At 42.2% G+C, this 22,772-nt stretch overlaps 1 protein-coding gene across 1 annotated transcript in view; it reads left to right on the top strand.

Annotated features, from left to right (window-relative positions):
• cacna2d2a (calcium channel, voltage-dependent, alpha 2/delta subunit 2a) overlaps positions 1–22,772 on the top strand; it is a 140,187-nt gene that overhangs the window by 104,460 nt on the left and 12,955 nt on the right. Inside the window, exons 9-21 of the mRNA XM_070844091.1 lie at positions 9,365–9,415; positions 9,752–9,851; positions 11,371–11,532; positions 12,793–12,903; positions 13,696–13,774; positions 17,082–17,131; positions 19,447–19,536; positions 19,937–20,005; positions 20,618–20,692; positions 20,782–20,856; positions 20,989–21,060; positions 22,167–22,238; positions 22,419–22,480. Of these exons, the coding sequence (XP_070700192.1) occupies positions 9,365–9,415; positions 9,752–9,851; positions 11,371–11,532; positions 12,793–12,903; positions 13,696–13,774; positions 17,082–17,131; positions 19,447–19,536; positions 19,937–20,005; positions 20,618–20,692; positions 20,782–20,856; positions 20,989–21,060; positions 22,167–22,238; positions 22,419–22,480 (1,068 nt within the window). The remainder of the gene's footprint in view (positions 1–9,364; positions 9,416–9,751; positions 9,852–11,370; positions 11,533–12,792; positions 12,904–13,695; positions 13,775–17,081; positions 17,132–19,446; positions 19,537–19,936; positions 20,006–20,617; positions 20,693–20,781; positions 20,857–20,988; positions 21,061–22,166; positions 22,239–22,418; positions 22,481–22,772) is intronic.

Here is a 22,772-nt window from a genome sequence, read left to right as displayed (position 1 = left end):
GTAAAGTTTATTTGGGACTTACGAGACATTGAATTTTGACTTTAAAATAGTAGCATTAATAAGAACAAAATACATTAGAAATAGTTTTTACTAAATCTTTGAATGGTTTGATAGGCCTACATGTGATAAATTCTTATATAAATTCAACACATTTCAAATAACATGGATATTAATTTGCTGCATTATCCCGGTCCAGATGAGTGCTGGAAGGTGTGAGTTTTGGGCTCCAGGTGAGTCCAGCTGAGCGTTGAGAGTAAAGAGGATTGTGTAGCTCAGAGCAGTCAGCCTCTAACCAATACAAACAGCGGCAGCAGAGTAAAAGTGCAGAAAATTGCAGAAATTGAACTTGTCACCGCAACACCTGTGCTGTCAGCAGCAGTACTGTCATGCTGTCTTAAAATTGTGACAAACTGTTGTGATCTGATCCGAGTCTACACACATGCTGTAAACACATTTGATTTTTGATTTGTGTGTTGTAATGCAGGCATAGTCTCGTGTCCATGCACTCTGCCACCGAATAAATCATATGCTGTTATATTTAAAATAAATTCAGGTCTTTTCATCTCAATAATCTTGATAATTCTTTGCTCAGTGTTTGAGTGAAAACGAGTGTTTTGAATCATTACACTCATTTACTTCGCTGCACGACACAAACACCACAATGATAACATAGACTGCTGCATGTATTAGCACAGCTATTATAAAAATGCTTCTGACAATTCTTTCATGGTTAGCAAGTTTTAAAAAGGACATATTTTTGTAATATTTTTCTTAAACTGGCTGCTTAAGGCGTATCAGCACATTAGAGGGCTTTGTGAGCATAACCACACATACAAAAGAGAGGCTTTGACTCTTAAATCCAGCCTTGCATTAGGATTCCTGTACAGCGTTTTGTCTCTGGCTGCTGTAGACCTCCTGTGCTCCTTCCAGCCCAGAGCTAAATAAAGGATATTGTTTAATAGAATGAGATCAAACGTTTTCCTGACCCGTATTTATCTCAGTAAGTGATAATGTTGATGCATTGTCTTTTGCTACAAGGACAAAACAAGATAGGGGCTAATGTTTCTGTTTCAAGTACCCACCTTTGCCTGTGGGTCTCTGTGCTACAGCCAGGGCGGGGGAGTGTGACGGGCTGGACAGCACTTGTCTGCAATGGGCCAAACCGCCCCTTCACCCACCGGCCCAAGCTTCCTGTCCACCCCTACACATTCAATCTACCTGCCACTGTCACATCGGCTTTGTGGCAGCCCTGCCTGTTGCCTGGTTACAGGTTGGAGTGAACTGGACATAATCATGACAGCAATGTTGATTAGACCTGACCCTGTTTTCCATCTCTGTCTCGGTCCAGCTCAACCTGAGTGGCTGTTTGAGGTCAGGCCAGGCTTGTCAGATGAAGTCAAGGAGCGCAGACCGAACAAACAAAAGACAAGCAAAAGATTCCTTTGCATTTTGGTGTTTGTATGAAACTCAATACTCGTAATACACAATTTACATCTTTAAATTTAGCGGCAACTGAAAGCAAATGAATGCATTCATTCTTAGAAATGAATTAAATGTAACTTCAGTCAATCATTTGATGAGGAGTTTAATCAAGGTTCAATTTATTCATCTATAAAAACATGGAAATTACAGTGCTCACGTCCTAATCAACCAACGTTGGTTACTGAAACTCAGGAAATAAATACCTGTAAGAAATATAACCACAGATAAAACAACATAAAACTGTATTTCAAAGCAAAACTATTTGAATGAACCATTTAACAACATCGTAAAAACAAGGTAAGATTCAAATAAATTCAATTCACAGTTTACATCCTCCTTACTGCACAAGCTTCTGGTTGAAATGTTGGATAAAGAAGAGAGAATAACGAGTCAGTTTTTCTTTAAATGTGCTTTGTAAAATGCAGGTATATTCAGTTATAGCTGAAGATTGAGATTTGCGATAGCACGTTCACATTGGGTTGTTTAAGATTAGATCAATGATTGTGCCTTTTAACGAAAACATTAAAAGTGATCAGCCAACACCTCAAAGTATATACAATTATCAGACTAACAAGGCATTCTTTGACAATTTAATTAAGTTAACGCCAAAGTCCCCTTGTGCTCCGCTGTCCCAGTAGCCAGCAATGTAAACATGAAATATGCTGGAAAACATGAGGCACTGTGTTGCAAGACAAGTTAAAACAAGGATCCTGTCTGTGACCTGTCAGCGCAGGAACCAGAGTACACCCGGGTTTAATTCTCTTACACGCGTTTTGACTGCGGGACTCTTCCCAGAGACAGGAAGGAACAAGGAAGGAGGGAGATGAGGGAAATGCTGAGCGGCAGCAGCGTGTGACGAGGTTAGGCAGAGAAAGAGGTGTATTTTTTCACTGAGGAACACCTTGTCACCCCCCCCTTGGTCCTCCATGTTTGTCATTTCTGTCGTGCTTTTCGTCATGTCGAAGCCTTCGACTTTTCCTGTGGCCCGTTGCTTAGCAACCTGTGCCCAGCCGCGCTGAGTGGTGGAGCCGTGGCAGGGAGTGTCATGATATGTCAGGTCAGACTTGTGTGATTATAGTCTAACATGCTGTCTCCCCGACTAACATTCTCCGGAGAGGTCGGCCAATCACACACATTACAAAAACAGTCCACAGGGGTTAGCTAAGCCCGTCATGTGTGCTTATGTGACTGCGATAGATAGCAGCATCCCTCACAAGGACAGTAATACAAACGACAGCACGAGCATTTACACAAGTCGTACAGATTCTAGGAGACACAACTCATGCAACGACTTGGTGTTAAAGTCAAACTGGAATTTGAATTAATTTATTTTTTAAATGTTACTTTTTGTTCATGTCATTTCAACACCTAATGAGTCAGTTCCCTAACACACAGTTTTGTGCTTATCCAAAGTGGGAGAGTGTAGCTAGTGTTAGTTGTCCCTTTGAAGCGAAGGCAAATGACCACACTTCAGAATTCACAGCAACAGGAAGTCCTGTTACCTCGGCGCCCTGCAAGTTACTCATCAATTCAAATGTAAGGAGTATAGTTCAGAGCAAAGAATGAAGTGATATCATGAATTTTAGTGCCCACCAACACAGACATTTGACCAATTAATTTACCATTGCAGGTGTTGACAGTGGCACCAAATATTCGCGCCTCCTGCAGAACGCTTATTGAGGGAGTGCTACATATAACTGCAGAAAACAGTAAAATTTCAGGCTCACTCTTTTGATCATTTTAGAGTTTTTGACCAAATAAGTAAGTCAAAACAAGCAACATATGCTGATTTAAATGACATACAGGCAAAAACAACTTTATACATACTGGACATGCACAAACAAACACACACCGTCTCACACATCCCACCACGCACCTCTCAGCACTCCTCCCCTCACAAACTCACAGATGCATCAAATCACATGGGCTGATATTCCAGATAGATACTGTGGCTTCACAAATATCACTGGAGCAACTGGAATACACAGATGCAATCACAGGAGTGCACCTCAGTAACATTTGCACTGAGACTGTCTCCTGGAAGACTCCCCCAGTCAAAGGTGTGATTTACTATGAGAGGAAAAGTGGCGGTCAGAATTCATGGCCAGTTTGTCGCGTAACAGACCTGTAGCTTTCCTGGGACGCATGGGTGGTGGCGTGACTGACCTGGCCAGAGCTGTCCAGGTGCACCTCTGAGGATAAAGATTGGAGGGCCGTCTGTGCCTCTACAGATGGGCTCCCTCCCCGTCTGCTCCCCCACCAACAGCCCCAGGAAAATTAATGGTCCAGTCAACACACTTAATTGTCTCCAATTGCTCTGACATTAATTATTAACATTTGTCCATTATAATGTCTGTTCGCGTTATCAAGGGAAGCGAAGCAGAGGGTGAAGTGAGGTAGAGGGAAAAGTGAAAGGGCGAAGAGAGAAATAACCAGAGACAGGCATGGAGTCCTGTTAGCCAAGCGTTGCAAAGATCCCATTACCTCCCAGGCTCACAACAGCATGTAGTCTATATCACATATTGATTTCTTCAAAAAGTCAATCTAACCTCTTTGTAAATATTATGACTGCTGGTCAATCCTCGAAGCTGAGGCTCCCCAAAATACCATTCCAAATATCTAGAGCGACGTATCCTTCTGCTCTCATTCTCTTCACTCCACTTCAGGGAGAGGCCGAGTCAAAAGAAAGAGCAGGTTGTTATTGGCGAGACTGAAGGTGGCACAAGGCTTTAGCAGTTTTAGTCCCAATAAAATACTTGACATTTTAGTTTGAGCCAAAATGAGAGAGAAACAGCAGGAGAGTTTTTTTTCCTTCTCAAAGAGCAACAGTAACTTACTAATACTCCTCTACTAATAATTGATGCTGATGTATTCCAATATGCATGATTAATTCTAATATTCTGTACTTTTTTCGGAAAGAAAAGTGGTGGAAAAATTGAGCATAACATTTTGTGTGTTCTTCTTTTAAGCATAACCGAAAATATGGAAATGTGAATCGTGGTACCAACACTTCCAATAATCAACAGAAAGTGGAATAAATAAACGGCAGACAAACATCTCTTTCTCCTGCAGGCTCTCTGGGCGCCGTCCTCCTATATTTTTATCTTAATTCAATCTTTATTCGCCTGCCACATCCACAGGAGCACTAAGAGAGCAGCAGTCCATAAAATAATAAGCCCATCAGCACAACACAAATTCACACACACATGGGAGCATGCACACGAACACACCTACACACACAAGTAGTCTTACTGTGTTACATGCAGATCTCCCATTATTCCGCGGTCACTTTGCCTACATGTACTGTACATGATGCACGCATATCAGAGCTGTGAAGAAAATTCCTACATTACAGTGGACAAATACACACACACACACACGGTACAGTTGGTATTATACATACATCCCACTCATTATTTATATGCAACGGACAATGGGGCCAATAAGCATGGTTCACAACAAAAAAAAAAAATTAACCATGAACACACACTAATGCTAACACACTCACACACAACTCCAAACATACAGTAAGCTTTTCCTGCACTCTACTGTAGCACAATAACATGGGCCAGAGCCACTCCATGTATCATGCTACATGTATCTATTGCATTCTTCTGAAATGTATGTAGTAGATAATTCCTCCAATTTAAATGTAATGCACAACACTTTGTGGAATGGGTCAGGGTGCATAAACACAATCTCCTAAGAGAGTTAGCCCCCCGGCACAGTTAATGTATTGATTTTACAGCGCAGCGCCATGATAAAACTATTTCATGAATTCCAATGAGACTCCTTTACCAGACTGCTGCAAAAGGAGCAAAATACAATCACCGCAACGCAGAATATGTCATTGTGTTCATTGCTTGTATAATGCATTTCTTTTAGATTTATGGGTGGCGGTGCCAGATCGTAAGGCTGGGGTGGCTGTGAATGTTGCTGCTTTAATCTCCTCTCATTTAGAGCGATACCCCGTTCCACCTCAGTGTAAAGAGCACATGTCTACTGTGCACACGAACCAGGCTTTACCTTGATTGTACATATTGTCACACACAGCTGTGAACACACTTATCATGACATACATGATGTATGTTAAGGCTTTCTGATATGTTTTATTTTTTGTTATGGGCATACAAGTCACTATTGCTGCTATGGCTGAACTTGCTTTTCAATTTATTCGGTTAAATATATATTAGAAAAAAAGCACTGATTACTTTGGCAATTACATATTAGAGATAAAGCTGAGATAAAGCAAAACAAAAAAAAAGATTAAATGTACAAATAGAAAAATAAGGAAAAAACACATATAAAGTTTTATTTTTATACCTATAAGGACCAAGGAACCTGATTTTACTTTTTAATTTTTTTTCTTGTATGATTAATATCTTGTATGTGTTTTTTTTAAATTTATTGTCTCTTTATTTATTGTTTGTCTGAAACTGCTAATTTAATCATCAAGCAGTTGCATTGACATGACCAGCAAAATAACTACTGCTTGTTTGGTGTTACATATATATTAGGTTATGATGTGTAAGGTTTCACTTGAATACCTTTTACATAATGGAGCAAAACAGGTTTAATTAAATCACGACCAGCTGTATATCACGAGTTGGACTCGGAGGAAGAACTTTCACATTAGTTAATCTTCTGTAATGAGACCAAAAAAAGAACTGACTGAATCTCATATGTAAATACAATAATGAGGTCTGAAATAAAGTGCTATCAGTAGTTATGATGGTTCAGCACCAGTGGTTAGATACCAACCATAACTTTGATAGGACGGACAGCGGGGCCATAGGCTGATATGTTGTGACTGCCGGCTGATCGCGGTGGGACAGAATGGGCGACAGGGCTCAGTTCAGCACCAGCCAGGCCCATCTGCTTGTCACCTGGCCTTGGCACGCAGGAGACTGGGTAATGACAGGGAAAGAATGGCATCAGTGGGCAGAAGCTGAGAGGTAATTACTGACTGGAATCCATGCAGAAACAACACATCTGGATCCATGAGTCAAAATGTGGAGAATTATATGCTGATACCGGCCTCAATTCATGATTTTATCTGTCAGAACCGTAGAACTGCATATCAGCCCGGAGACTGAAAATCCTTGACTCCATCCCACTCTCTCTGATCCTGACGTTCTCTGCTCAGAGGCACAGAGAAAATTCAATTGTCCTTTAGGCAATGGAAAGGGAGAGTAAGAGAGCGGTGCTGATACACCAAGACAATCTGTGGGGAAAATCAGCCATGGCAGCACTATAGCTTCAGTGTAGAGTGACGCTATCCTGGCTCATGTGTTACTCTTCTCTACTCCATCACTGCTCACACATTCCTCCTAAACCCCATTACTGCTGATCAATGCTGCCTCTTTCACAGTTAGAGAGAAATGATCTGCTTGAAAGTGATATTTTCTCTGCAGATTTTAGGGCTAAAGCTAGCACAGTTCTCCATTGTGAGGTTTTACATTGGGTGTGGACGATGACCTATAATGACTAGTTGTAATAGAGGTCTGCATTGCCTTATAATTAACATTTAGCCCCTTCAAAATAACTTCAAGTCTCATTAAAGGACCATTCTCCTCTGTGAGAAATAGACTGACCAGTGAAGTTAATGAAAATCTGCAGTTGGTCTGCAGGCATCAGCCGTCACCAAATGACCCTCCTTCAATCTCCAGACGGGGTGTCTCCGTCCATGAGCCTGCGGTAGTGGAGACGTGGGCCACATTCTGACCAAGTTTCCGTCCTGCATCGATGATCGCTCTCACAAACCCATCCGCTCGAAAGAAAGAAGCCGCCACCACTGTGTGGAGTCTCGGCTCTCTCTTCCTCTCCCTCTCACTCCCTCAAATTAAGATTTCAGTAATTAAATTGATAAAAGTCATGCATGCCAATATGCCTCATGGTTCCAGACCTGATTTCATACGCCACACAGTTGTGGAGAGCTGTGGAAGTTCTACCTTTGATGTGGCATTCTTTATTATTGAAAATAATTGGATTCTCCCTCCCCTACCCTCCTCTCTCTCTCTCTCTCTCTCTCTCTCACACACACATACATTCTGCCCATGTTCACTCTGGGCATGCTCAGCTAATCGACCTCTTGTGAGGCAGTGCTGGTGCCGAGCCTCTGTTCCATCTGGGGGTTTCAGGCAGCTTTTCAGCAGAGTGGGGCCCGGGTTGTGTCTGAAAAACAGATTTGAGGAGCCCAGGCAGTGTGCTGGGGGACGTCACTTCAACACGGGTCAGGGGTCATTCTGCAGGTTGGAGTGGCGCCTGCCAGTGAGTGGGAGCGGTGAGACTAGTGGGAACAGTGGTGAAGCCTACCGGGGCTCTGTTGCTCTACCTCCATATCAGCTTGGCCGAGCATAAGAAAAGAGCCTCTCTGGCCCACAGGCAGCTGGCTTCTCTCCACACTCAGCGGAACGGCTGATAATCAGCAGAAAGAGACCCCTGATGATTACTCTGCCTCTGCCTAAGACGGTTGCTAACTGCTTGCCTGCTCGCTCCTCAGAATGTCAAACTAGTACTCACATTTGAAACCCCCTCCCCCTTCCCAGTGCGCCATAGAAAAGCCTATAATGTCCATCAATCTCAGCTCTCATTGTATCGGGGGTAAATGTGAATTTAATTGCCACTGGAACAGAATGAAGGAATTTTTGATTCCCCCGTATGTCATCCTCTATCACCCATGGACAGACGTTATGTGTGCGCCGTTTCCAGGACACAAGTTGTCTGGTCTTGCTAGTTCAGCTTAGTACCGCCTCTGCCCTGTGGGCCCACGCTGTAACATGGCTGACACACACCCAGAACAGCCCTATTTTAGGAGTTGCTTTGCAGCAGAAGCATAATGGTCTTAAGCAGCTTGTGCCTCCCCCCAACAAAGAGACCGCCAGAGTTAATAATGTGTTTGACGCCCAACTGATGAGTCATCAAAGGAAAGAACATCAGCTATCTTATTTTACTGACAGCACTTAGCTCAGCACAGGCTCTCCACAGCACAGGCCAACACCACTCAGGCTGCTCCTTGACAAGTTTATATAAATTTCAAGTGACGTAATATAAACCACATTAGACTGTATGAATCACCAAAGTCTGACTGCAGACAAGTCCATTTTAATAAGTAATTTATGCTCATGTTAAGTCCTCAAATGTATATTTATATATATTTGTCTTTAATAATTCCAATTCCATTATTCGTGACAACATCGACAGGTCTCCACCACAGCTCACGGTGGATATAATTGATATGAATGTCACATTTTTGACAAAGAAAGATGAAACAAGCTAATTTAAGCAGGAGCTGAGATAAGCATGTTGCAAAAAGGCAATATGTGAACATTAAATGCCTGTTTTTATACATAACACAAAAGTCTCAGGCTTTTTAAAAGTAGTAATTAGATTATTGATACTGATTAACAATTGTATAAATCCTCTGTTGATACACAAGATGTACATTTTTTGCAACTTTTAGACTCAGTAAGTACACGGCTTGTAAAAGGGCAGTATTTACAGTGATAGCTTGTGCTTAGCAGGTTGCACAGCTCAGTGCAGGCCATTGCTGTGAATGTGTTATTATATACTTAGACCATAAACTAGCAATTACTTTGGCTTGCAGTAATTATTTAGAGGAGGCATTGTTATTCAGTAAAGAGGAGTATCTCTGTTGAAGTCAGACGACAGTAGCTGTAGCCAACACTGAAGTATATAACACAACTTATTAACTCTTCTAAGCACATAAGCCTTTTCAGTATTCTGTAGCTTAAGTGGGCTCAGACATGGTCGCTCCATATTATCATGGCTCAGCTCATTGTGACTTTGGCTTCTTTCTTTAGTGCAATTCCTAAAGATTATTGGAACAAATTAAAGCCCGTTCTTTGTGTCTTTTGTGCAGGTATATCCAAGGCGCATCGTCTCCAAAGGACATGGTCATCATCGTGGACGTGTGAGTATCTCACTCCTTACTTCCTCTCCCTGCCTCTTCTCTTAACATTTCCCCCCCCGGCTGGAGTGGATGTCTCCATCAAAGGGCGCTAGTGCCACCTGTTGGTCTGAGGATAACCTAAAGTTAGAGGAGGGCGATCACTGCTCATTTTCTCTCATTAATTGAAATTCACTTACCACCACATCACCATCTAAAACAGATGTGATTTTTAACAGAGGCCTAAATATGAAGACAAAACAGTTAAACCAGTCCTTCACAAGTTAGGAAAATGGGCATGAGCACGACCTCTCCTCTCATAAGTGTGCGACTAAGTACGTCTTTGTGTCTTTTCTGCAGGAGTGGAAGTGTCAGCGGACTCACTCTGAAGCTGATGAAAACCTCTGTCGTGGAGATGCTGGACACGTTATCAGATGATGACTATGTGAATGTGGCCAGGGTAAGTGGAAGCTTGCAGGTCATGATTTGTGATTAATGATACACATCACATCCTGAAAACAACAATGGCACAAATATTTGTTGTATTCATTAAGCTGGTGGTAATTCAAGCGGGCAATCAGTAAACAGCACAGTGGGCTCAGACTGCTCTCAGTTGTTTGTTTGCAGTGGAAACTTTCCTCACTGTGGTGAATTTGCTTTTCCTGCACCATCGTTGTCCGTCTGGGATTGTGTCCGTCTGGGATTGTGTCCGTCTCTCTCTTTCACTCTCTACTGATTACCAAGCTTTCTATTAGGACTAATGTTTAGGGAAATATTAACGTTATCCTATATAGCAGGCCAGATAACACACACACACACACACACACATCCACATACTCGGTGTGGTGGCTCTGTATGGAGACTTCCTTCAGTAATCCTTCATAATCCATTGCTCTTAGCCACTGTATGCCTCTAAATCCCAGCTCTAAGAGCAAGAAATGAGCATGGTAATCTGGGTGGGAACGCATCTGATTTTCACCCCTATAAAGAAAGTGAGGGCTTACAAAAGCTTGCTGTGAATTATTTACAAACACAAAAGGCATTAATAACCAAAAATTTGCTGAAAATAATCATCAAACATCATCTCTGGTGTCTGCATGCTTCAGCACACTTATTTATGACAAACTGTGGCCTCACTTCTGTAATGGCTATATAATTAGTTTTAATAATACAGACTTTTTTTTCGTGAGATTCATTTCTTACTTGTTACAGACAGTGGATGTAACCCAGCTTGTTTTTCTTCATCTTATTTCAGAGCTACCTTTTTCCTTACATTTAAAGTCACAAGAGATTTGATATTAGGAAATGACACAGTGATGAATATTGAATATGTGGCTCTGAGTGCTTTTGTGTGCTGGATTTCATTGTCTGACAGTTTAAATATGACACAACACCAGCCCATGAGAAATGTCAGCTTTTCTCGCACATAATGTTTTACATCAATCTGTCCTGAAAATGTCAGTAGATTTTGAAGTTGACCTTCAAAAAAATACAACATTTGAAACCTGTTATTACAGACATTGCTGCTAATATTGTAATCACGCATAGACACACAGCACACAAGTACAAAAATGTAGGCCATGTGTACACCCTGCACACACACACACACACACACACAGAGTTTTAAGCTAATTTGGTGGATGAGATGAGACAGATGATATTACCTTGGCTGGGTTTCTGCTCAGTGGTTTGCACTGGCATTTCAGGTGCACCTGTTCTTTGTGTGGAAAGTTGTAATTACCAGTGTTTACTGCCAGGCAGAGAGTAGCAGGGCAGCTTACATCTGCACACACCTACGTCTGCATCCTGCTGCCATGAAACAGTCACACATGTGATAGACAAAACACCCAGAAATACACATTCTTTCCACAGACACATTTTAATTTGTAGATTTAGCGGGGAGGTGGGGAGTTTGCCTGGGAAAAAAAATAGAATACATGTAGAGTACATTCATGTGTGTCTCTGTATTTCCTTTGTAGTTCAATGAAAAAGCCGACGCCGTTGTTCCGTGCTTCAGAACTTTGGTCCAAGCCAATGTTCGCAACAAGAAGATCTTCAAGGAGGCCGTCATGCACATGCAAGCCAAAGGAACCACAGATTACAAGTCTGGCTTCACATTCGCCTTTGAGCAGCTTCTCAATGTAAGAGCCAACAGGCCTTTCAGAAAACAGTAATGCAAGGGTGGATGTTTGACTGTGGCTAAAGAATTTGTGAAAGTCGTCAATAACACGCTTCAGCATGTTATTATACATCCTGTCAGGCTTACTGTCTAATCCAATTAATAAAACTAAATTAACAGTGATAAAGCAGTACTGACAGTGAGTGATCCAGGTTTGTGTAAGACATTTCCAGAGTCCTGTCATTGTCATAGGTAGGTCTGATGATAACCACTGTTGCGGTGGAGCGATGCTAACGTTTGCAGCAGCCAGCACAGCGGTGACGTGTGTCAGCAGCAGGCGGCCACGTGCTCTCGACACAGGTGCTGCCTCAGCTCCGTATGCTGCTGTGTATTTTAAGAGGCTGCCACCCTAATGGGCTCTGATGGGATGATTGATGAGCGCAGCCCAAAGGAGATCAGCCACAGACACTTTATATTCCTCTGGTGGGCTTGGAGGCATAGAGCCAAGTGCCAGCTGCCCCCTCCCACCTTCCCTTGCCAGCAGAATGAGAAATAAAAAGGCCCCTTTAATCGCTGTCTGTGGCAGACTCACACCAGTGATTGGTGGCAGAAGCACAATAAAAATATGTAATTGTAGCAATATTATTTATCTTTATTAGAATCTTGTCAGATTGACACGCCGCTGGCCTGCATATCAATGGCAGCTGCCGTGCAGGCAGGCAGGGGGGTTTGTACCAAATCTGAATGCTAAAGACTGGTGCCTGGCTACGAGCATGTAGTGCTGAAATGCATATGAAAGTGCATCTGACACAATCAAATTTAACGCTAGAGTGATGTTCTATATTTCAAATGAAATCCTAAAGTTATGATAATGTGAGGAAGCCTATGCCTACCAACTAGGAAATTTGTAAATGTGTGATGAAAAGCTAAGAATAAAAGCTTAGATGGATTTATTGAAAAGAATGTTGGACAAAGAAGAATACAGAATAGTATTTGAAAATAATATGATATTTTACCTCAGTATGACGGTAAAGCCTACACATTTACCCGGATAATTGAAGGATATATATCAGTAGAAGTGTTACCATAATATCTATGTAATATTTTGTATTGTGCTAACTTCTTCTTTGACATATATACAATAGCAGCACACTGTTTTACATGATGTTCTTGCACAGTCACCTTCCCCCTTCTATTCTTGCACTTTCCATAACCTGTCTCCCTCTTTTCCCTCTCTTTCTTTGCTCTCCTCTCCTCCCTCTTCTCTCTTCTTGTGCCACAGGAGAGCAGTGCCCCAAGGGCCAACTGCAATAAGATGATAATGATGTTTACAGATGGCGGCGAGGATCGTGCACAGGAAATCTTTGAAAAGTACAACTGGCCCAACAAAACAGTGAGTCTGTCCCCATAAGGCCGTTATCTATTCATCCACCCGCTGTGCTACCCTAAGAGATCATGCATGTCCAGAAACTGTCTTTGCAGGCCCTTTTCCGTGCCTTTCTCCCACTGTATTCTGTTGACAGTGTCTCGTTATTGCACAGGCAGTTCTGTTAGTTAGGCTGTCAGACACGCCAAACTCTCCAATCTGTGCAGCTCTTTCTTCACTTCCATTTTAGCTGTTTTAATTCTAGATTTTTCCACTTGTGATTCATCTCTTTGGCCTTTCTTCAACTATCTCCCTCCCTCTGTCTGTATGTTCTCTTTCTTTCTCTCTTCTTCTGTCTCTTTTGTTGTTTGCCTGCTGGTGTTAACAGCTCTGACCTGCTGACTAATTAGCCACTCTATCATCAGAGCCTATGAAATTACAGCCAACAGATACTCAGTTTTGTCTTTGTTCCAGTCTTGCTGTCATTCCCAGCCCTTCTTTCCCAATTTCAGAGCCCCACCAATATTTATTCTGATACCCATTACTACCCAGTTCCCTCATTGCGGCTGCTGTCATATAGGAATAATCTGCAGTTTGACAACTCTCTCACTGCGGTCTTGTGTTGGAGACAGTTGTGTGAGCTGACTGAGAGGCTAATCTAATCATACTGAAGATTTGTGCATTATGGTTGTCACATGACAGTAACCTTATTGGCATCCAGACGGAGTTTTGCATGGTATTGTTTTGCTCTATTCCGTCTGTTTCTTATTCTGGCATGGCCTTCGTATGATTCATTCTTTTGTCTTTTTCTTCATCCAGGTTCGTGTGTTCACCTTCTCTGTAGGCCAGCATAATTATGATGTCACCCCTTTGCAGTGGATAGCTTGTGCCAATAAAGGTAAGTTTAACTATCAAAGGATTTGTTTGTATTGTATGCAAAATATAAAAGAGAAATATGGCTTCTGGCTGTGGCTCAGGAGGTGGAGTAGGTTGACCATTTATTTCAGGGTTGGTGGTTTGATCTTTGGCTCCTCTTGTCCACAATGCACCTTGTGATTTCATAGATGGATGATTTTTCCGTCATGCGTAAAACATCCATTGGATGATTCGGAGCATTTTAGTGAAACACCCATTAAAAAAAAAAAAAAATAGAACTAAGCATTAAGGTGTTGCATTTGTTCTTCGAGACATCCGAGCAGCACACAGCAACACAAGTGTGGTCTGATGATTGGTTTGAAGAGCATAATGTTGACCCTTAAGACCCCTTTCTATAACCAGACATAAAGTGAGCAAAGACTGGAGATTAAAAGAAAGAGTCTGAGATATTATGCCGTTACAAAGTTACAACTGTTAGCGTATGGACACAAATAAATGCATAAATCCATTAATTTGCTGCATTCCCCTATTATACTTAGGGTCATTGAGGTACTGATCCTCCCCCAGCATGTACTAGGCAAAAGGTGGACCTGTTAAAGGGTGAACAAAGGACTGTGGGAGTTTCTTGCTGTGAGGTCACACTCCTCACCACAGAACTTGTCATACATACCGTAAATATGTAATTATAACTAAAAAAGAGTGACTCACCACCCCCTATAATAGGTGTTTTTGCCTATCTCCAGTGGTTAAACCTTGCCGCAGTGATGTACCTTTAACATCAACATCAGCTATGCTGGCTGTGTCTCTGTGTCAGAGAGTAAAGTACTCTTAACGATTGTTTAAAAGTCTGAAATAAAGTATTAAAACCTACCTGCACCATTACAAACCCATCATCTCTAATATTTATCCAGGCATCTGTATCACTACACAAGATGTTCCAATCAATATTTCATTAATCTGAAGAGGCCACAGTCCCTAAAATAACCCAACAAGCAGGCCTCTGACAGACTGACAGCCCATATGATTCAGCTGCTCTTCCTGTCAGCTACTTTGTCCGCATGAATCTCATCTGGACTCAGCTTATTTAAACCCAGCCTAGCTCCGACTGGTGCTCCTGTGCTCAGTTTTGAGCAGTGTTGTTTTTTTTTAATCCACCAACCTACTTTTCTTCCTCTGTTTTGCGGTTTGATTTAATGTTGTCTCTCTGTGTTGTAGTTTATCTGAAGCCGCTCCTTTACGAGGCCTTTAGCTGTATGTATGAAGCCTTGGCTAGCTGCTGCTGCTGATTAGCTTATTGCCAGTGGAGCCAAGTGCTTCAGAAGTATCTCCCCAGAAGTTGTTATTAATTAGCAGGAGGAGTCTGGTAGCAGGATGATTACCGTGCCATCTCCCTGTCAGACTGGGGAAAGTCCAGGATTACGCCTCTGTGCCAACATGCTCTTTGCTGTTCGTGACTGTAGTGATTACCATGGTACTAAAGTCTATGCCAACATAACACAATAGTGTTGACACACCAGCCTCAATGGAGCTGTCCTCTGATATCTTCAGTACTTATTCCTCTTTGGTATCTCACTCCAACAGAGCCAGCTCCCTGACACTTCCACAGGCCCTAACCCTTCACCCGTGACATACACACATTTGACAAACAGCAGCAACGTTCATACACACACACACATACACAAGCACACACATAAGCACAAACACACACACAGCTATGCCACTCGGAGATGCTGGTTGTTGTCTCACTTGAGCTTCCATGGCATCTTAAGAAGAAAGTAACCTCTCCGTGACGCTGAGGACAATGAGACCATTTCTCCATGCTCTCACACAGTGAAAGAAAATCCAAAACAGAAGGGAGAGTTATCTTTAAGTAAAAGGTGAAATGCAAGATAAAAGCAGCAAATATGATTTGTTGCCTTGGTGATCCTAATACTTCGACAAAGGTGCGGTTTATAATCCCAAACTAGGAATGAATTGTCCCATGAATTCATGATAGTTATCCATAACAGAAAAAACTACTTAATTACACCATGAAGTTTATTGGGTAAACTTACACAAGTTCAAATGGTGTCTCAGCAAAAATCTTGATTAGAAAAAAATAGAAAGTAGTTCGTACTGGTCAACATATAGAAGGAAAACTCATACTTGACACAGCATATACTTCATCTACATAACTAACATAATTACTTTATGAAGAAAGCATTTAGTCAAAAAAGACATGATATATTTTAAATTCAGTGGATATGATATATTTCATAGTGAAATGAATGTCCCAAAAGTCCCAAATTTCCTATTGTATTTGTCTCAGAACAGACCTGAACCACTTCATCAATCTGAGGATGATGTTTCGAGGAAATCAGACTTCTAATAGCGCAGAGACATTATGTAAATGAGTCTCACAAAGAAAATACGTTATTGATTAAATTCATAATTGCCCCTCACACAGCAGACCTCTGTTGTTAACCCGTACATCACAGAGGGGATCTTCGCTACAGTCTTAGATTTTAGTTACCGTCTTTATTTTTCTCTCTTCACCGAGCTTCACCCTGCAATCACACATGCCACCTCTCTGGCATGCTGCCAAAGGCACTGGGACAAACTACTGCTCCGAACAAAACTATAACAAATGGCCGTGTGTGTGTGTGTGTGTGTGTGTGTGTGTGTGTGTGTGTGTGTGTGTGTGTGTGAGCTGTACCTTGTGCTTGCAGAGATGTGTGTGTCTGTGTGTGTGTGTCTGTGTGTGTGTGTGTGTGTGTGTGTGTGTGTGTGTGTGTGCATGTGAGTGCATAATGTCTGCATGCTCACATGTGCAAATGAGTGAGACAGAGAAGGCGAGTCTCGACACAAACCACTGTGGCAAAGTGCATAATGTATCAAAATAATGAGAGTCATCTCTGCCTTTTAACATTCTGGGGATGCTGTCTCCATTTCACGGCTCTTTGTATAAACACTCATGGCTTTAATAACTTGGGGAGCGGCGTGGTTATTGACCCAGTCGGTCACTCTCCTCCATTCCTAATCAGCAGCAGCAGAGCCCGGGGCTCAGCATTCCCAATGAGCCTCCACATTTGCGTCCTACAGCACAACACCAGTGTGGAGAAGTCAATGGCCACAACCTCTGTAATGCTCGGCCCAACATCATCAGCTGGAGATGATGGCTTTACATGTATCTAATAACATGGAAGAGATTAGACTCCAATCTACAAATGGATCGCTTTTGTATTCATCACGACTGTTTAAGTCTTAATGTAGTCACAATATGACAGAAGCAGTCTGGATGCAAGCTTTCTGTTGAAATAGTGTATTGATTCTCTCCTCTTAATCTTCAGGTTACTACTTTGAAATTCCATCGATCGGGGCAATCAGAATCAACACCCAGGTAAGATATATACGTGTACAAGCTACTGAATACACCGTTAACAATCAACACAAAAAAGCGATAATTTTAAGCAAGAAGCCATTTAACCATTCCTCCTTCATGGTTGCTTTGATGATAATTATACTGATTGTAGATATGCTTGTAAGTAATCCATAACAAAGGGACAGAAGACAACACAGCTGGGTGACTACAGAAAGGAAGTGACAGAGTTGAGGATGGAGCGATAACAAATGGGGTTGTGGTCTCTCTATAATAATGTTCCTGGACCCTCTGATGTAGACGTTCAGATCTCTTTTTATCTCTTTCTTTCGGTCTTTTTTTCACACACACACACATACTTCGGGTTCATCACACACCAAGGGCCCTGCCACCACCACCCCCACCACCCCCCCCACACACACTTGCTTTAGGCACTTGGAGCTTCTAGAGGCCCTTGGGATAACCTCATTCCAGCTGTAGAAATTGACTCAGTTGCTGAAAGAGAGGTGGGGGAGCTACTGCACACCCCTCCTCCGATGTCACCCCCCCCCCCCCCAGCCCCGGTGAGCGATCAGGCCCAGAATATACTGTCAGCTGTTCCATTAACTCTGGCATATTTATATTCTGAGAACTGCCACTTATTCTAATAGGTTTTCTGAAGGTGGGTGACTACAGCTCTCTGTATAGGCCCAGAAGACACATTATTTAACCGTACTCTGCCCTTCAACAACACACACTCGTCACATAGTCACACTTGACTAAGATGACAACATTCAAATAACAGATGGACCGCAGATGGCAAAAAAATTGTTATTCATACCGACCTGAGTCATGCGATTATGTAGGAAGAGTGGAGTTCTGATAATAAATAGTACTATACTTTGTGTAACTGCAGTTTTATATTCTGCTGACTTATTTCATCCATCTCTGCACAGGATCTCAGTGGAGCAACAGTAACAGGACAGGCTGTAGTTTGGATGTTTGTCTTAAGAGAGAATATACTGATGAGTTTACTCCCTCCAATCTCTGTGGTTGTTACGGTACCCAGGGAGACAATAGCGTTTAATCAACGTGCAGGAATGCTGCTGGAGTAAATCTGGCTTTGGTTCCTTTGGATTGCATATCGCCAGTTGCTGACTTTTTATGTTTCCTAGATTGTTCTTGCCAGGCGGAAAATTTCCTCTATATCCCGTGAAAAGGTCTGGCTGTCATTGTCCTGATGGAATATCTCCCTGTGGCGCGTTAAACCGGACTTTTATTGAGCTAATAATAGAATAGGTTACGCCTGTCAGCACCTCACTGTTCAGGCGATGGAAAAACAAACGGTCAAAAGCATAATACTGAAATAGCTGTATGCTTATACAGGGCACCCCTTTTGTGTATTGAGGAGCGATACAAGGGGTCAGAAATCTGCGATCTTTCCCTTTTCGCTGTGAAGCGGATGGAAATTTGTCATTATGTGAAAATTAATGTTTTTAAAATTAACAACTGACCCTGAGAGAGCTGCTGCATTTCCACTGGTTCTGTTTTTACATTTTGACTATATTGTGCTGATGCACAAAGATAGACATTTGGTGTTATGACTCACCGACTGCTGAATAGTACACTGAGGAGGAATGTCGAGCCGTGGTAAATGTTGGTAGAATTATACACAGTCAGTTTAATGAGAGAATCATTTTGCTATGTCCGTTCTTTATCTTAACAAGACACCTAAGGCTCTCAGTGGGATCGTCCCGTCCCCGGCAGGCACTTTTCCCTCCAAACTGTGCGGTTGCTTGATATGTCATGAGGTCACTCAATTTTACCAATTACACACCCTTTCCAAAATGACATGATCAATAGGTTGTTTACAAAAAAGACATCTCAGCTGTTGTGCGAGGTGGCTCCAGAGAACAAAACAATATAGTGCATATGATGTATTACTAGTGGACTTAACCCCTCACCTCTATTCACAATCGCTGTGGGACATTCTCACAGTGCCGGCGATGACAGTGGAGCCTCGGGGAGAATGGCCTGTTTGCACGTCGTGCCACTGACACCCTTAATGTGTTTTTAATAGCTCCTTCATAATGATGAAAAACGGCCTTGAGTGTCTCAGGACTGGAGGCTTTATGGCTCGGCAGGACCGGGATGCTACTGCCGGTGGCCCACTGGTTTATGTGGTGACTGAGAGGAGGCCGGTCAGGGTCTTATAGTTTTATGACAGATGAACGTCGGAAGGCTCTTCCAGCTCTCTGCTTTTAACGCCTGTACATGACAACCACTATAAACGTCTGTTTGATTATGTGTGTTTATGGTGTGTGATCATCCTAGTGTGTGTGTTTTTGCTGTTGCAGGAGTACCTGGACGTCCTGGGTCGTCCCATGGTGCTGGCTGGGCCTAAAGCCAAGCAGGTGCAGTGGACAAACGTCTACCAGGATGCTCTGGTGAGAGAGAACTTGAAAGGACATTTTATTTCATTGACCCTTAATGTAACCTTTTTGGGAATTTCTAATATTTCTTCTGCAGACTAATTCAACATTGGCATTATTTTACCATTTGGGCAAAATCAGGCCATGACATCTTAAATTTGTCCGAGTTAATATTTATATAATATTAATTTATATATATATAAATGCCCAGTTCTCGCTACACTGTTTTTAAGATTATGTTATCACAGCTTTTTATTCTCAAAGGCCAAATTCTACAGGTGGTTTTAGTGAGACAACTGTTTAACTTACTCAATTTCATTTAAGTTTTTTGTTACTTAGTTCAAATATCAGTTTATTTGTTTAATTTCCAGGTGCTTGTAGTTTTTGGTTTGAAGGTGTAATTATGTTTTATCAGGGTTTGGGCCTTGTCATCACTGGGACGATGCCAGTCTTCAACCTCACGGCTGATACTGTGAGCTCTCAGGTAAAAACAACACTGCGACAGAAAATAGCTGGACTTTTTTCACTTACACAACATTTGCACAGTATGACTCACACCTCAGTTCATCCTTTGTGTTAACTGATCTTTACCTTCATGTGGTTGAGGACACATATGCTCTATAAGATTATTTAAATGGAATCAGGAGCTGGAGTCGCAGGAGGGTCTCAGGTTTTATTTTGTCTCTCTTTGCTGTTGTTGACCACCATCAGTCATTTGTAATGGCGACCACCCAGCTGCTGCTCTTCTGGGCAACACCTCCCCCCTGAGGTGACAACAGACATCACAGCCACCCACCTCTAGTATCTGCTATCATTCAGAGAGCACAGATGTATCCAGCTTTCAGTGTCCATGACCAAAGTATTTACTCTGAGCTTATCACACAGACTTAAAGCAGTGATGCTGCTGCAGACCGACTTGGTTTAAGAAGAAAAAAAAAAAGGACTAATCAGATTGCACAGAAAGTGATAAGTCAAAGATGGAATGGAGATGTTCGTAGTAATCTCACAGCACAGCTAGCAACTCTGTTTGACGCTCTGATGTCAGTGTGGTTGTGGATCAAATGCTAATAATTACCTCATATGTTCTCTAATACAGAACCAGCTCATCCTCGGAGTCATGGGAGTAGATATCGCAATCAACGAAATCAAAAAGAAGACACCTACATACAGAGTGAGCATGTTGTACACAGCACCACTTTCATATCGCCTTCATAGTGATGATTGTTGAGTCACTTCTCCATTCACTCTTTCTCCATACAGCTTGGAGCCAATGGCTACACCTTTGCCATCGACCCAAATGGCTATGTACTGCTGCATCCCAACCTGCGTCCCAAAGTAGGCCCAACTATGAACGCCGCCCTGCATGAGTTTATGTGCATCCGATTCTGAAGCTAAATTTGGACATTATTCCTGCTTACTGACGTCATTCCCTCCCTCTGTCTTCCCCCGCTTTCTCTCTCTGTTCAGATCATTAACTTCAGGGAGCCCGTCACTCTGGACTTTCTGGACGCAGAGCTGGAGGACAGCAACAAGGAGGAGGTAGAAACAACCTCATTGAAACATCGATACTCAACCTGTGTTTTTAATATACAGTGCTGTGTGGCAGGTGTGAAGAAATGCCGTAATGTAAGAACGCTTTCAAAAATATAAAATGCAGTTGTTTTTTTTATCAATTTACAAAATGCAAAGTGAGTGAACAGAAAAAAAATCTAAATCAAATCAATATTTGGTGTGACCACCCTTTGCCTTCAAAACAGCATCAGTTCTTCCAGGTACACTTGCACACAGTTTCTTAAGGAACTCAGCAGGTCGGTTGTTCCAAACATCTTAGAAAACAAACCACAGATCTTCTGTGGATGTCATCTGCCTCAAATCCTTCTGTCTCTTCATGTGATCCCAGACAGACTCAGTGATGTTGAGATCAGGGCTCTGTTGGGGCCTCACCATCACTTCCAGGACTCCTTGTTCCTCTTTACGGTGAACATAGTTCTTAATGACATTGGCTGTATGTTTGGGGTCATTGTGCTGCTGCAGAATAAATTTGGGGCCAATCAGACGCCTCCTTCATGGTATTGCATGCGTCTACGGTCCTGAATGTTGCCCGTTTCTTTGTGCTTCTTCTAAAGAGCCTGAACAGCACATCTTGAAACCCCAGTCTGCTTTAAAATCTTTGTCTGGCAGAGACCTCGCTGATGCAGTGTGTCTTGTTGCTGTACTCAGTCTTGCCATGATGACCTGTGACATGAAACAATCTTCCACAGCCTCACCTTGGTAGCAGAGTTTGGCTGTTCCTCACCCAGTTTTTTCACATATGAAACTAATGATGATTAGCACCCATTTGGTATAAGAGGTTAATCATACATCTGACTTTGTGCAAGTGTACCTGGAAGAACTGATGCTGTTTTGAAGGCAAAGGGTGGTCACACGATCTATTTTATTTTTCTGTTAGTTCACTTTGCATTTTGTAAATCAATAAAAACCTCACACCTGCCTAAGGCTTCCACACGGTATTGTATGTTGTTAATATGTGTTTATTTGTCAAGTGTTTTTGCCTTTCTATGTATCAGTATGCAGTATCAGTATTCTCACACTGCAGCACCTCTTTTTCTCTTTCTCCCTCTCTCTCTCTCTCTTGCGCTTTTCAGATCCGTCGACAGATGATTGATGGCAAACCAGGGCAAAGGAAAATCAAGACGCTCATTAAGTCAGTTGATGAGGCAAGTCATCAATATATGAGACTCAATCATGATCCAAAGTAGCACCTTCCTGAATGGTGTTGTAATGAATCTGAATCACTCAGTATGTTTAGGATCTGTTGTTTCCCTCCAATTATGGAGAGAAACTCGCTGAGGATGTGACAGTGTGACTTATCAGAGTCTCCTTGTGGTTGTCAACAGAGGTACATTGACGAGGCCGCGCGGACGTACACGTGGACGCCTGTGGACGGTACAGATTACAGGTAGGTTTGAAATCAAACAGGCATCACCTGACCTCAGACCGAAAGATTACGCAACTTGACCGTGTGAGTGAAGTCCAACTTTGATACTTTTGATTCGTCCAGTTCAAGTCACAAGTCTGAGACTTGCATTTTGACAATTGTTACTCATCAACCAGCAGTGTTTGGCTGTAGCTGCCACTAGCACGCATTTGGATAATAGACTAAATCAGTGAATAAAGGCAACTGTCTCGTTTGCCTTCTGTATTTGCACTAAATAATTTATCTGAATAACCCAGATCAAAGAACTGTTCCT

This window comes from Pempheris klunzingeri, chromosome 2 (assembly GCF_042242105.1).
Source record: "Pempheris klunzingeri isolate RE-2024b chromosome 2, fPemKlu1.hap1, whole genome shotgun sequence".
In the NCBI taxonomy this organism is placed as follows: Eukaryota; Metazoa; Chordata; class Actinopteri; order Acropomatiformes; family Pempheridae; genus Pempheris; species Pempheris klunzingeri.
Note: the sequence above shows the minus strand (reverse complement) of the source record. Positions and strands in the feature narration are given on the sequence as shown.